Source organism: Somniosus microcephalus, chromosome 19, assembly GCF_052327205.1.
Source record: "Somniosus microcephalus isolate GS21.2 chromosome 19, FLI_Smic_1.0, whole genome shotgun sequence".
Taxonomy (NCBI): domain Eukaryota; kingdom Metazoa; phylum Chordata; class Chondrichthyes; order Squaliformes; family Somniosidae; genus Somniosus; species Somniosus microcephalus.
In genome coordinates this window covers 78,410,855-78,422,567 of record NC_141005.1, presented here as the reverse complement: position 1 = coordinate 78,422,567, position 11,713 = coordinate 78,410,855, and the positions used below count along the sequence as shown (strand labels likewise).

The 11,713-nt window shown below is 50.0% G+C and overlaps 1 protein-coding gene across 1 annotated transcript; it reads left to right on the top strand.

The window, feature by feature from the left end:
- Position 1: 1 nt before the first annotated feature.
- Positions 2-11,353, top strand: LOC147104944 (small nuclear ribonucleoprotein Sm D3). The gene is made up of 3 exons (XM_085962086.1): positions 2-244; positions 9,815-10,007; positions 11,141-11,353. The coding sequence occupies exons 1-3, from the start codon at positions 119-121 to the stop codon at positions 11,200-11,202; spliced, it is 381 nt and encodes a 126-aa protein (XP_085818212.1). The 5' UTR covers positions 2-118; the 3' UTR covers positions 11,203-11,353.
- The last annotated feature ends 360 nt before the right edge of the window (positions 11,354-11,713 follow it).

Sequence of the window (11,713 nt, the reverse complement as noted above, 5' to 3'; positions counted from 1 at the left end):
TATTCTGGTCCATTGGAGGACCTGTCCCGCGGTGTATCCTGGGCCACTGGAGGATTGTTAAGCGCCGGACCGCGCGGTGAGTTTGGGGCCTGGAATCGGAGACGAGCGCCGCCGTATCATGTCGATCGGAGTTCCTATCAAAGTGCTGCACGAGGCCGAGGGCCATGTCGTGACCTGCGAGACCAACACGGGTGAGGTTTACCGGGGCAAACTGATCGAGGCCGAGGACAACATGAACTGCCAGGTGAGGCCCGGGGACTGAGGGCCCCCGGGGGGGTGGAGGGAGAGACAGACAGGCAGGGGCCCCAGTAGGCCAGGGAGGGAGCTGGGGCGGTGAGCCTGGCCCCCGGGGCTGGGGCGGTGAGCCTGGCCCCCGGGGCTGGGGCCGCTCTTTCGTTGCAATATCCCAAGGCAGTGAGTTCCAGATCCCCACCACTCTCTGGGTGAAAAAAATTCTCCTCGAATTCCCTCTAAACCTCCGACCAATTACTTTATATCTGTGCCCCCTGGTTATTGACCCTAAGGGAAATAGAGTGGATAGGAAGGACCTATCTCGGCCCCTCATAATTTTATATACACCTCAATTAAGTCTCCCCTCAGCCTCCAATATACCAAAGAAAACAACCCCCAGCCTATCCAGTCTTTCCTCATAGCTAAAATTTTCCAGTCCTGGCAACATCCTCGTGAATCTCCTCTGTTCCCTCTCTAGTGCAATCACATCCTTCCTGTAATGTGGTGACCAGAACTGCACGCAGTATTCTAGCTGAGGCCTAACTAGTGTTTTATACAGTTAAAGCATAACCTCCCTGCTCTTGTATTCTATGCCTCGGCTAATGAAGGCAAGTATCCCGTATGCCTTCTTAACCACTTTAGCTACCTGTCCTGCTACCTTCAGGGATCTGTGGACATGCACTCCAAGGTCCTTCTGATCTTCTGCACTTCTCAGTGTCCTACCATTTATAGTGTATTCCCTTGCCTTGTTAGCCCTCCCCAAATGCATTACCTCGCACTTCTTTGGATTGAATTCCATTTGCCACTGTTCTGCCCACCTGACCAGTCCATTGATATCTTCCTGCAGTCTGCAGCTTTCTTCTTCATTATCAACCACATGGCCAATTTTTGTATCATCTGCAAACTTCTTTATCATACTTCCTACATTGAAGTCCAAATCATTTATATATACCACAAAAAGCAAAGGGCCCAGTACTGAGCCCTGCAGAACCCCACTGGAAACAGCCTTCCAGTCACAAAAACACCATTCGACCATTACCCTTGGCTGTAAACCGCTTTGAGACGTCTGGTGGTTGTGAAAGGCGCTATATAAATGCAAGTATTTCTTTACCCTTTGTTTCCTGCCTCTGAACCAATTTTGGATCCAACTTTCCACTTTGCCTTGGATCCCATGGGCTTTTACTTTTGTGACCAGTCTGGAATGCGGCACCTTATCAAAAGCCTTGCACTACCCACATCAACCCTCCTTGTTATCTCCTCAAAAAATTCAATCAAGTTACTCAGACACGACCTTCCCTTAAATCCATGCTGACCATCCCTGCTTAATCTGTGTCTTTCTAAATTAAGATTTACCCTGTCCTTCAAAATTTCTTCCAATTTTCCCACCACCGAGGTTCGGCTGACTGGCCTGTAATTGCTCGCTCTATCCCTTTCACCATTTTTAAACAATGGTACCACGTTAGACCTCCAGCACCACACCTGTAACCAGAGAGGATTGGAAAATGATGATCAGAGCCTCTACTATTTCCTCTCTTCTCTCAACAGTCTGGAATGCATTTCATCTGGGCCTGGGGCTTTATCCATTTTCAAAGATGCTAAACCCCTCAATACTATGTTTCTTTCATTTAATATTTCACACTCCTCCTCCCTGGTTGCAGTGTCTGCGTAGTCCCTTTCTTTTGTGAAAACAGACGCAAAGTATTCATTAAGAACCATACCCATGTCTTCCGCCTCCACACACACATTACCTTTATGATCTCTAATAGGCCCTACTCTTACTTTAACTATCCTCTTGCTCTTAATGTATTTATAAAACATCTTTGGGTTTTCCTTGATTTTACTTGCCAATATTTTTTCATTCCCTCTCTTTGATTTCCTAATTTCCTTTTTAATTTCACCCCTGCACTTTCTATACTCCTCTAGGGTTTCTGTAGTATTGAGCCCTCGGTATCTGTCATAAGCTTCCCTTTTTTTCTTTATCCTACCCTATATGCTCCTTGACACAGGGAGCTCTAGATTTGTTAGTCCCACCCTTTTTCTTTAAGGGAACATACTTGCTCTGAACCCTCACTATCTCCTCCTTGAATGCCTCCCACTGCTCTGACACCGATTTACCTTCAGGTTTCTGTCTCCAGTCCACTTTGGCTAAATCACATCTCAGCTTAGTAAAATTGAATTTTGCCAATTGAGAACTTTTATTCCTGGTCTATCCTTGTCCTTTTCCATAACTACCCTAAATCTAACTGAATTATGATCACTAGCACCAAAATGCTCTCCCACTGATTCCCTTTCCACTTGCCCAGCTTCATCCCCTAAAACTAGGTCCAGAACAGCCCCCTCTTGTAGGGCTTGTTACATACTGGCTAAAGAAGTTCTACTGAATGCATTTTAAGAATTCTGCTCCCTCTAAACCTTTCACACTAATTTTATCCCAGTTAATATTAGGGAAGTTGAAATCCCCTACTATTACTGCCCTATTTTTGCATGTCTCAGAACTTTGCCTACATATTTGCTCTTCTATCTCCCTCTGACTGTTTGGCGGTCTATAGTCCACTCCCAGCATTCTGATCGCCCCTTATTTTGTTTTTCAGTTCAACCCACATGGCCTCACTTGATGATCCTTCTAAGATATCATCCCATCTCACAGCTGTAATTGTTTCTTTAATCAATATTGTGACCCCCCCTCCTTTTTTACCTCCCTCTCTATCTCGTCTGAAAACCCTGTAACTGGGAATGTTGAGCTGCCATTCCTGCCCTTTCAACCATGTCTCAGTAATAGCTATAACATCATACTCCCACGTGTCTATCTGTGCCCTCAGTTCATCTGCTTTATTCCCTAGACTCCTCACATTGAAGTATATACTATTTAGCACCACCAAACTCCCTTGTTGTCTATTTTATAGCCTTTCTTTTCTCTGCCTTCCAAACTCACTTACTAATTTTCTGCCTTCCATTTCCAACTTTTCTTCTCCCTTCTGAATCTATTCTCAGGTTCCCATCCCTCTGCCAAGCTAGTTTAAACCCTCCCCACAGCACTAGCAGCCCCCTGCGAGGATGCTGGTACCGGCTCTGTTGAGGTGCAACCCGTCTGGCCTGTACAGGTCCCACCTCCCCCCAGAAACGGTCCCAATGCCCCAGGAATCTAAAGCCCTCCCTCCTGCACCAACTCTCCAGCCACGCATTCATCTGCTCTATCCTCCTATTCCTGTACTCACTAGCATGTGGCACCGGGAGTAATCTGGAGGTTACTACCTTGAGGTCCTGCTTTTTAACTCCCTAAAATCTGCTTGCAGTACCTCATCCCTCTTTCTACCTATGTCGTTGGTACCGATATGGACCACAACCTCTGGCTGTTCACCCTCCCCCCCCCCCCCCCTCAGAATGTCCTGCAGCTGCTCAGCGATATCCTTGACCCTGGCAACAGGGAGGCGACATACCATCCTGGAGTCACGTCCACGGCTGCAGAAATGCCTGTCTGCTCCCCTAACTATCGAATCCCCTACCACTATTGCTCTTCCACTCTGGTCATCCTCTTCTGTCTGGCAGTCAGCCATTCTCTCTCTGCCTGCGCACTCTTAAGCTGCGGGGTGACCACCTCCTGAAACGTGCTGTCCACGTAACTCTCAGCCTCACGGATGCACTGCAGTGACTCCAGCCACCACTCGAGCTCTGAAACCCGGAGCTCGAGCTGCTGTAGCTGGCGACACTTCCAGGCCACGGGAAGCGTCCAGGACTTCCCACATGGCACAGGATGTGCACTCCACGGGACTGAGCTGCCCTGCCATGCCTTTACTTTCTAGACTATTTACTAGAAACACTTACCAGCTACTCGCCAATCAGCTCCTTCCCTGGTTGTGATGTCACGATAGCTGTTTTGCAGTAGTTGTTTTTGTTGGTGGTTCTTTACCTACATAACAAATAGGAGCAGGAGTCAGCCCCTCGAGACTATTCAATAAGATCATGGCTGATCTGATCTTGGCCTTAACTCCACTTCCCTGCCTGCTCCCCATAACCCTTGACTCCCATATTGTTCAAAAATCTGTATCTCCACCTCAAATATATTCAATGACCCAGCCTCCACAGCTCTCTGGGGAAGAGAATTCTAAAGATTCATGACCCTCAGCGAAGAAATTCCTCCTCATCGCCGTTTTAAATGGGCGACCCCTTATCCTGAAACTGTGCCCCCGAGTTCCAGATTCCCCCACGAGGGGAAACATCCTCCCTGCAGCTACCCTGTCGAGCCCCCTCAGAATCTTATGTTTCAATAAGGTCACCTCTCATTCTTCTAAACGACAATGAGTACAGGCCCTTCATAAGACAACCCCTTCATCTCAGGAATCAACCTTGTGAACCTTCTCTGAACTGCCTCCAATGCAAGTATATCCCTCCTTAAATAAGGAGACCAAAACTGTACGCAGTACTCCAGGTGTGGTCTCACCAATACCCTGTACAGTTGTAGCAAGGCTTCCCTACTTTTATACTCCATCCCCCTTTCAATAAAGGCCAACATTCCATTTGCCTTCCTAATTACTTGCTGTACCTGCAATGCTAACTCTGTTTATGTACAAGGACCCCCAGGTCCCTCTGAACTGCAGCATTTTGTAGTCACCCTCCATTTAAATAATTTGCTTTTTTATTTTTCCTCCCAATGTGAATAACCTCACACTTTCACACATTATACTCCATCTGCCAAACGTTTGCCCACTCACTGAGCCTGTCTCTATCCCTTTGCAGATTCTTTGTGACCTCTTCACAACTTGCTTTCCCACCTATCTTTGTATCATCAGCAAATTTGGCTACAGTACGCTCGGTCCCTTCATCCAAGTCATTAATATAGATTGTAAATAGTTGAGGCCCCAGCACTGATCCCGGCGGCACCCCACTAGTTACAGTTTGCCAACCTGAAAATGACCCATTTATCCCGACTCTCTGTTTTCTGTTAGTTAGCCAATCCTCTATCCATGCTAATATATTACCCCCAACTCCGTGAGCTCTTATCTTGTGCAGTAACCTTTTATGTGGCACCTTATCGAATGCCTTCTGGAAATCCAAATACACCACATCTACTGGTTCCCCTTTATCCACCCTGCTCGTTATATCCTCAATAAACTCCAGCAAATTTGGCAAACATGATTTCCCTTTCATAAAACCGTGCTGACTCTGCTTGACTATATTATGATTTTCTAAATGTCCTGCTATTACTTCCCCAATGATGGACTCCAGCATTTTCCCAATGACAGATGTTAGGCTAACTGACCTATAGTTTCCTGCTTTCTGTCTCCCTCCTTTCTTGAATAGAAATGTTACATTTGCGGTTTTCCAATCCACTGGGACCTCTCCAGAATCCAGGGAATTTTGGTAATTACAACCAATGCATCCACGATCTCTGCAGCCACTTCTTCTAAGACCCTAGGATGCAGGCCATCAGGTCCAGGGGACTTGTCAGCCTTTAGTCCCATTTGTTTGCCAAGTACTTTTTCTCTAGTGATAGTGATTGTTTTAAGTTCCTCCCTCCCTTTTGCCCCTTGATTATCTACTATTATTGGGATGGTTTTATTGGTCTACTGTGAAAACGCATACAAAATATTTGTTCAAAGTCTCTGCCATTTCCCATGATTAATTCCCCAGTCTCATCCTCTAAGGGACCAAAGTTTACTTTAGTTACACTCTTCCTTTTTATAAACCTGTACAAGCTCTTGTTGTCTTTTTATATTTCTTGCTAGTTTACTCTCATTATCTATCTTCTCTCTCTCGTTTTTTTGTCATCCTTTGCTGGTTTCTAAAAATTCCCAATCCTCTGGCCTACCACTAATCTTCACAACATTGTATGCCTTTTCTTTCAATTTAATGCCATCCTTAACTAGCCACGGATGGTTCATCCTTGTAGAGTCTTTCCTTCTCACTGGAATATACCTTTGCTGAGAGTTATGGAATATCTCCTTAAATGTCTGCCACTGCTTGTCTACCGTCTTACCCTTTAACCTATTTTCCCAGTCCACTTTAGCCAACTCTACATACCTTTGCAATTGCCTTCATTTAAGTTTAAGACACTAGTTTCAGACCCAAGTTTCTCACCCTCAAACTGAATGTGAAATTCTATCATGCTATGGTCACTCTTCCCTAGAGGATCCTTTACTACAAGATCATTAATTAATCCTGCCTCATTGCACATTACCAGATCTAAAATAACCTGCTCCCTGGTTGGTTCCACAACGTATTGTTCTAAGAAACCATCCCGAATACACTCTATGAACTCTTCCTCAAGGCTACCTTTGCCAATTTGATTTTTCCAATCTATATGAAGATTAATATTGCCCATGATTATTGCAGTACCTTTCTTACGAGCCTCCATTATTTCTTGATTTATACTGTCCTACTATGTAGCTACTGTTAGGGGGCCTATAGAGTACTCCCACCAGTGACTTCTTTCCCTTACTATTTCTTATCTCCACCCAAGCTGATTCTACATCTTGATCTTCCGAGCCAAAATCATTTCTCTCAACTGTACTGATCTCATCCTTTATTAACAGAGCTACCCCACCTCCTTTTCCTTTCTGCTGATCCTTCCAAATTGTTAAATTCCCCTGAATAATCAGTTCCCAGCCTTGGCCACCTTGCAACCATGTCTCTCTAATGGCTCTCAGATCATACCCATTTATTTCTATTTGAGAATGCTGCGTGCATTCAGATGAAGAGCTTTTAATTTTGTCTTTTTACCATTTTTCCCTACTCTGATTCTACTTTCTGATGCACTTATGTTTACACGCTCTGTCCCTTCCTGTCAGGCTCTGGTTATCATTACCCATATCGCTACCCTGCACTACTGCCTTGTCCTTTCTCTTTAACTTTCTAAATTTCACCTCACCTGAACCCTCCCCCCCACTATTTATTTTAAAGCCCTATATACAGCCCTAGTTATTCGATTTGCCAGGACACGAGTCCCAGCATGGTCCCAACAGAACAGCTCCCTCTTTCCACAGTACTGGTGCCAGTGCCCCATGAATCGAAACCCATTTCTCCCACACCAATCTTTGAGCCACGTATTCATCTCTGATCTTATCGATCCTATGCCAATTTGCTCGTGGCTCAGGTAGTAATCCAGAGATTATTACCTTTGTGGTTCTGCTTTTTAATTTAGCCCCTAGCTGCTCATATTCCCTCAGCAGAATCTCTTTCTTAGTCCTACCTATGTCGTTGGTACCTATGTGGATCACGATAACTGGATCTTACCCTTCCCACTCCAAGTTCCTCTCTAGCCCACAGGAGAAATACTCACTAACCAATCACTTACCTGCATTCCTGTGACATCACACTTGGATATTTTTTTCCATCCGCTCTCGCTGCTGGTCTCGGGCCTCGGGCGCTGCCGCTCCTCCCCTGGTCCTGCGCTCTCCGCTGGTCTCGGGCCTCGGGTGCTGCCGCTCCTCCCCTGGTCCTGCGCTCTCCGCTGGTCTCGGGCCTCGGGCACTGCCGCTCCTCCCCTGGTCTGTCCGCTCTCGCCGTGGGCCTCAGGCGCTGCCGCTCCTCTCCTGATCCATCCGCTCTCGCTGCTGGTCTCTGGCCTCGGGCGCTGCCGCTCCTCCCCTGGTCCCGCTCTCTCCGCTGGTCTCGGGCCTCGGGCACTGCCGCTCCTCCCCTGGTCTGTCCGCTCTCGCCGTGGGCCTCAGGCGCTGCCGCTCCTCTCCTGATCCATCCGCTCTCGCCGCTGGTGCCTGGCCTCGGGCGCTTCCTCTCCTGGTCCGCCCACTCTCGCTGCTGGTCTCGGGCCTCGGGCGCTTCCTCTCCTGGTCCGTCCGCTCTCGCTGCTGGCCTCGGGCGCTGCCGCTCCTCCCCTGGTCCCGCTCTCTCCGCTGGTCTCGGGCCTCGGGCGCTGCCGCTCCTCTCCTGATCCATCCGCTCTCGCCGCTGGTGCCTGGCCTCGGGCGCTTCCTCTCCTGGTCCGTCCACTCTCGCTGCTGGCCTCGGGCGCTGCCGCTCCTCCCCTGGTCCCGCTCTCTCCGCTGGCCTCGGGCGCTGCCTCTCCTCCCCTGGTCTGTCCACTCTCGCCGTGGGCCTTGGGCGCTGCCGCTCCTCTCCTGATCCATCCGCTCTCACCGCTGGTGTCTGGCCTCGGGCGCTTCCTCTCCTGGTCCGTCCACTCTCGCCGCTGGCCTCGGGCGCTGCCGCTCCTCCCCTGGTCCCGCTCTCTCCGCTGGTCTCGGGCCTCGGGCGCTGCCGCTCCTCCCCTGGTCCCGCTCTCTCCGCTGGTCTCGGGCCTCGGGCGCTGCCTCTCCTCCCCTGGTCTGTCCGCTCTCGCCGTGGGCCTCAGGCACTGCCGCTCCTCTCCTGATCCATCCGCTCTCGCCGCTGGTGCCTGGCCTCGGGCGCTTTCTCTCCTGGTCCGTCCACTCTCGCTGCTGGCCTCGGGCGCTGCCGCTCCTCCCCTGGTCCCGCTCTCTCCGCTGGTCTCGGGCCTCGGGCGCTGCCTCTCCTCCCCTGGTCCGTCCACTCTCGCCGCTGGTCTCGGGTGCTGCCGCTCCTCCCCTGGTCCTGCTCTCACTGACGCCACTTTTATCCTGCACCGCTCCTTCTGGTCTCTAACCTTTGCTCCTAACACTGACCCTAGGGACCAGCCTCGTGACCGTAGTGCGCACTGTTTCTAGGACACAGTATAGGAGGTGCAGTGAGTGCACTCTGCAGCTTCACAGTCGTACATTTACACTCCATTAGGCTGGCTAGCCGCCTTCACTGCTCTTCTGTTTTGTCCTGTGTCATCAGTTCTGGACATTGGACGGGGTGCTTGGTATAACCGACGCCTGACCTGCAGTATTCCAGGAGTCTTGAGTGCAGTGGGTGCCGAAATCCTTTACTGTCATCAGTTTGTATCTACGGATTCGCAGGCTGATTCACGGGCCGTGACGGGAACACTCGGCTGTAACCATCTTCATACCAGCTGATAGGGTGGTTCCTCCTATATGGTGGGAGGATTTTATGAGATCCCACAACCCAGTGATGAGGGGCTGCCCTCGCCCGCTGGATGTCAACTCCGAATTCCGAGCCGGAGCTCCGGCCTCCACTCACCGGGACTGACTGAAGCGGGTTTCCAACTGGCTCGGAGGTGGGGGTGCTACCGTTGGGCCAAAGCTTGCTCCACATCCCTTGCTGCAGGTTTCTGTCCCAGTCTCACTGGCGCCAGATGCAGTTCTTGTACCCCTGGTGTTTCCGACAGGCTGTGCTGCACGCCAGGAGCTGCTCTTCATGCCAGGTGCAAGTTTCTGGGGGGGCTCTGGGTAATCGCTTTGGAGCTGTGCCGTTCCAGTGGCTTCGGCTAGTTCTGTCCCAATGATCTGACAAACCGAGGCACCATGCTGACTCTACAAATACCACTCCAGTGTTCAAAGGATAGTCACTATCTCAGTTGTATCCACTTTCCACTCATGTTTCCATGCTCTCTGGCTCCCAGGCCAGCCTGTTCTGGCTCTGTATTCTGTCTGCACTTCAATGGGTCATTTCTGTTGTTAACGTGGTTTTGCCTCCTTGTTTTGGAGCTGGTGATGCTGTGGGCCCAGTGCCTGTACTGACCCTCTTCCCCTTACCTCCACAGATGTCCAACATCACCGTCACCTACCGGGACGGGCGTGTGGCACAGCTGGAGCAGGTGTACATCCGCGGCAGTAAAATCCGCTTCCTGATCTTGCCGGACATGCTGAAAAACGCTCCCATGTTAAAGAGCATGAAGAACAAAAACCAGGGGACTGGGGCTGGGCGAGGGAAGGCTGCAATCCTCAAAGCTCAAGGTCAGTGTGTCCGCATCCGCAACCCTCGCCCCGTTGGTCCTTTAAACACTGCCTTGTGCGTTGCCCGTGGGTGAGCTCTCCTGCGCTGGGCCAGGGGTGCTTTGCTGCCTTCGGTCCAGCTGAGGTCACTGCCCAATGCGGGCTGATTCTGTCCTTTCACCCCTGGGGGCTGGGTTATCATCCAGCTCACACTGAGGGAATCAAAGTCTCTTCTGTCTATGACGGCCCTCGGTGAATTGAGCACGAGTAGTTTCAATCCAGATCTTAGGGGGCATGTCTTCCCAGCACACAACAGCACCTTTTTGAATATTAGGCACTACAGTACAGCTGGTTAGGAAATGGTAGAGTGGTGCACGGGTACTTGACTGCGATCGATAGATTTTTGGGCACTAAGGGGTATGGGGAGACTGGGAAAGTGGAGTGGAGGTAGAAGTTCATTGAATGGTGGCGCAGGCTCAAGGGGCTGTATGGCCTACTCCTGCTCCTAATTCTTATGTTAAGATGCAGCACATTGTTGCAGCAGTGTAGAGCGAGCTATCCCGTGCTGTACCTGTCCTGGGAGAGTTTGATGGGATAGTGTAGAGGGAGCTTTACTCTGTATCTAACCCGTGCTGTACCTGTCCTGGGAGTGTTTGATGGGACAGTGTAGAGGGAGCTTTACTCTGTATCTAACCCGTGCTGTACCTGCCCTGGGAGTGTTTGGTGGGACAGTGTAGAGGGAGCTTTACTCTGTATCTAACCCGTGCTGTACCTGTCCTGGGAGAGTTTGATGGGACAGTGTAGAGGGAGCTTTACTCTGTATCTAACCCGTGCTGTACCTGCCCTGGGAGTGTTTGATGGGACAATGTAGAGGGAGCTTTACTCTGTATCTAACCCGTGCTGTACCTGCCCTGGGAGTGTTTGATGGGACAATGTAGAGGGAGCTTTATTCTGTATCTAACCCATGCTGTACCTGCCCTGGGAGTGTTTGATTGGGCAGGGTAGAGGGAGCTTTACCTGGGGTGTACCTTCCCTGAGAGAGCTGACCAATGATGCCTGAAATGAAAGTGTTCTGCTCCTGGCAGCGCCTTGAGCACGAAGCTGACCGAAACGGTTATGAATTGAATGCTGTAAATATTTATTTTGTTCTTCAGTTGCTGCCCGGGGGAGAGGCCGTGGGATGGGCCGTGGCAACATCTTCCAGAAGAGGAGGTGAGGTGGTTCCTGTCCCTCCTGTCCCACAAGGATTTCCAGGATTGCTTTGTGTATTTGTTATTTTATAATTCTGTAGACTGACGTGAAGTCGATTTTGTTGAGATTTGTTGTCAATAAACACTTTGTTTTCAATAAACTATGTCTGTGTTTGGTCCGAGTGTGTGTGTGCAATGAATTGTTCTCCTTGGAAAGCTCCTCGGGTGGGAACCATGCTGAGTGCCACCTTGGTTTGTCCTGTTCCTTTCCCTGTTACCTTTTGCTTTCTGACTTGTCCCACTTTTTCTATTTTGGACTCTTTTTCATCATAGAATCACACAGCACAAGAGGCGGCCATTCTGCCCATCGTGCCTGTGCCAGCTCTTTGAAAGAGCTCTCCAATTAGTCCCACTCCCCCTGCTTGTTCCCCAGAGCCCTGCAAATCTCTCGCTTTTCCCTTTCCCTTCTTTGTGTCAGACCCCAGCCGTGAGCAGTGCCAGCGGGCGGGATCTGGTGTGGAGTCTACTGGTGTAGGA

Bases quoted from the DNA above. Each gene is read 5' to 3' on its own strand.
- LOC147104944 (XM_085962086.1), top strand. From the start codon at position 119: ATGTCGATCGGAGTTCCTATCAAAGTGCTGCACGAGGCCGAGGGCCAT. The intron at 245-9,814 runs GTGAGGCCCGGG...TTACCTCCACAG, and splicing joins AGGACAACATGAACTGCCAG to ATGTCCAACATCACCGTCAC. The intron at 10,008-11,140 runs GTCAGTGTGTCC...TTTGTTCTTCAG, and splicing joins TGCAATCCTCAAAGCTCAAG to TTGCTGCCCGGGGGAGAGGC.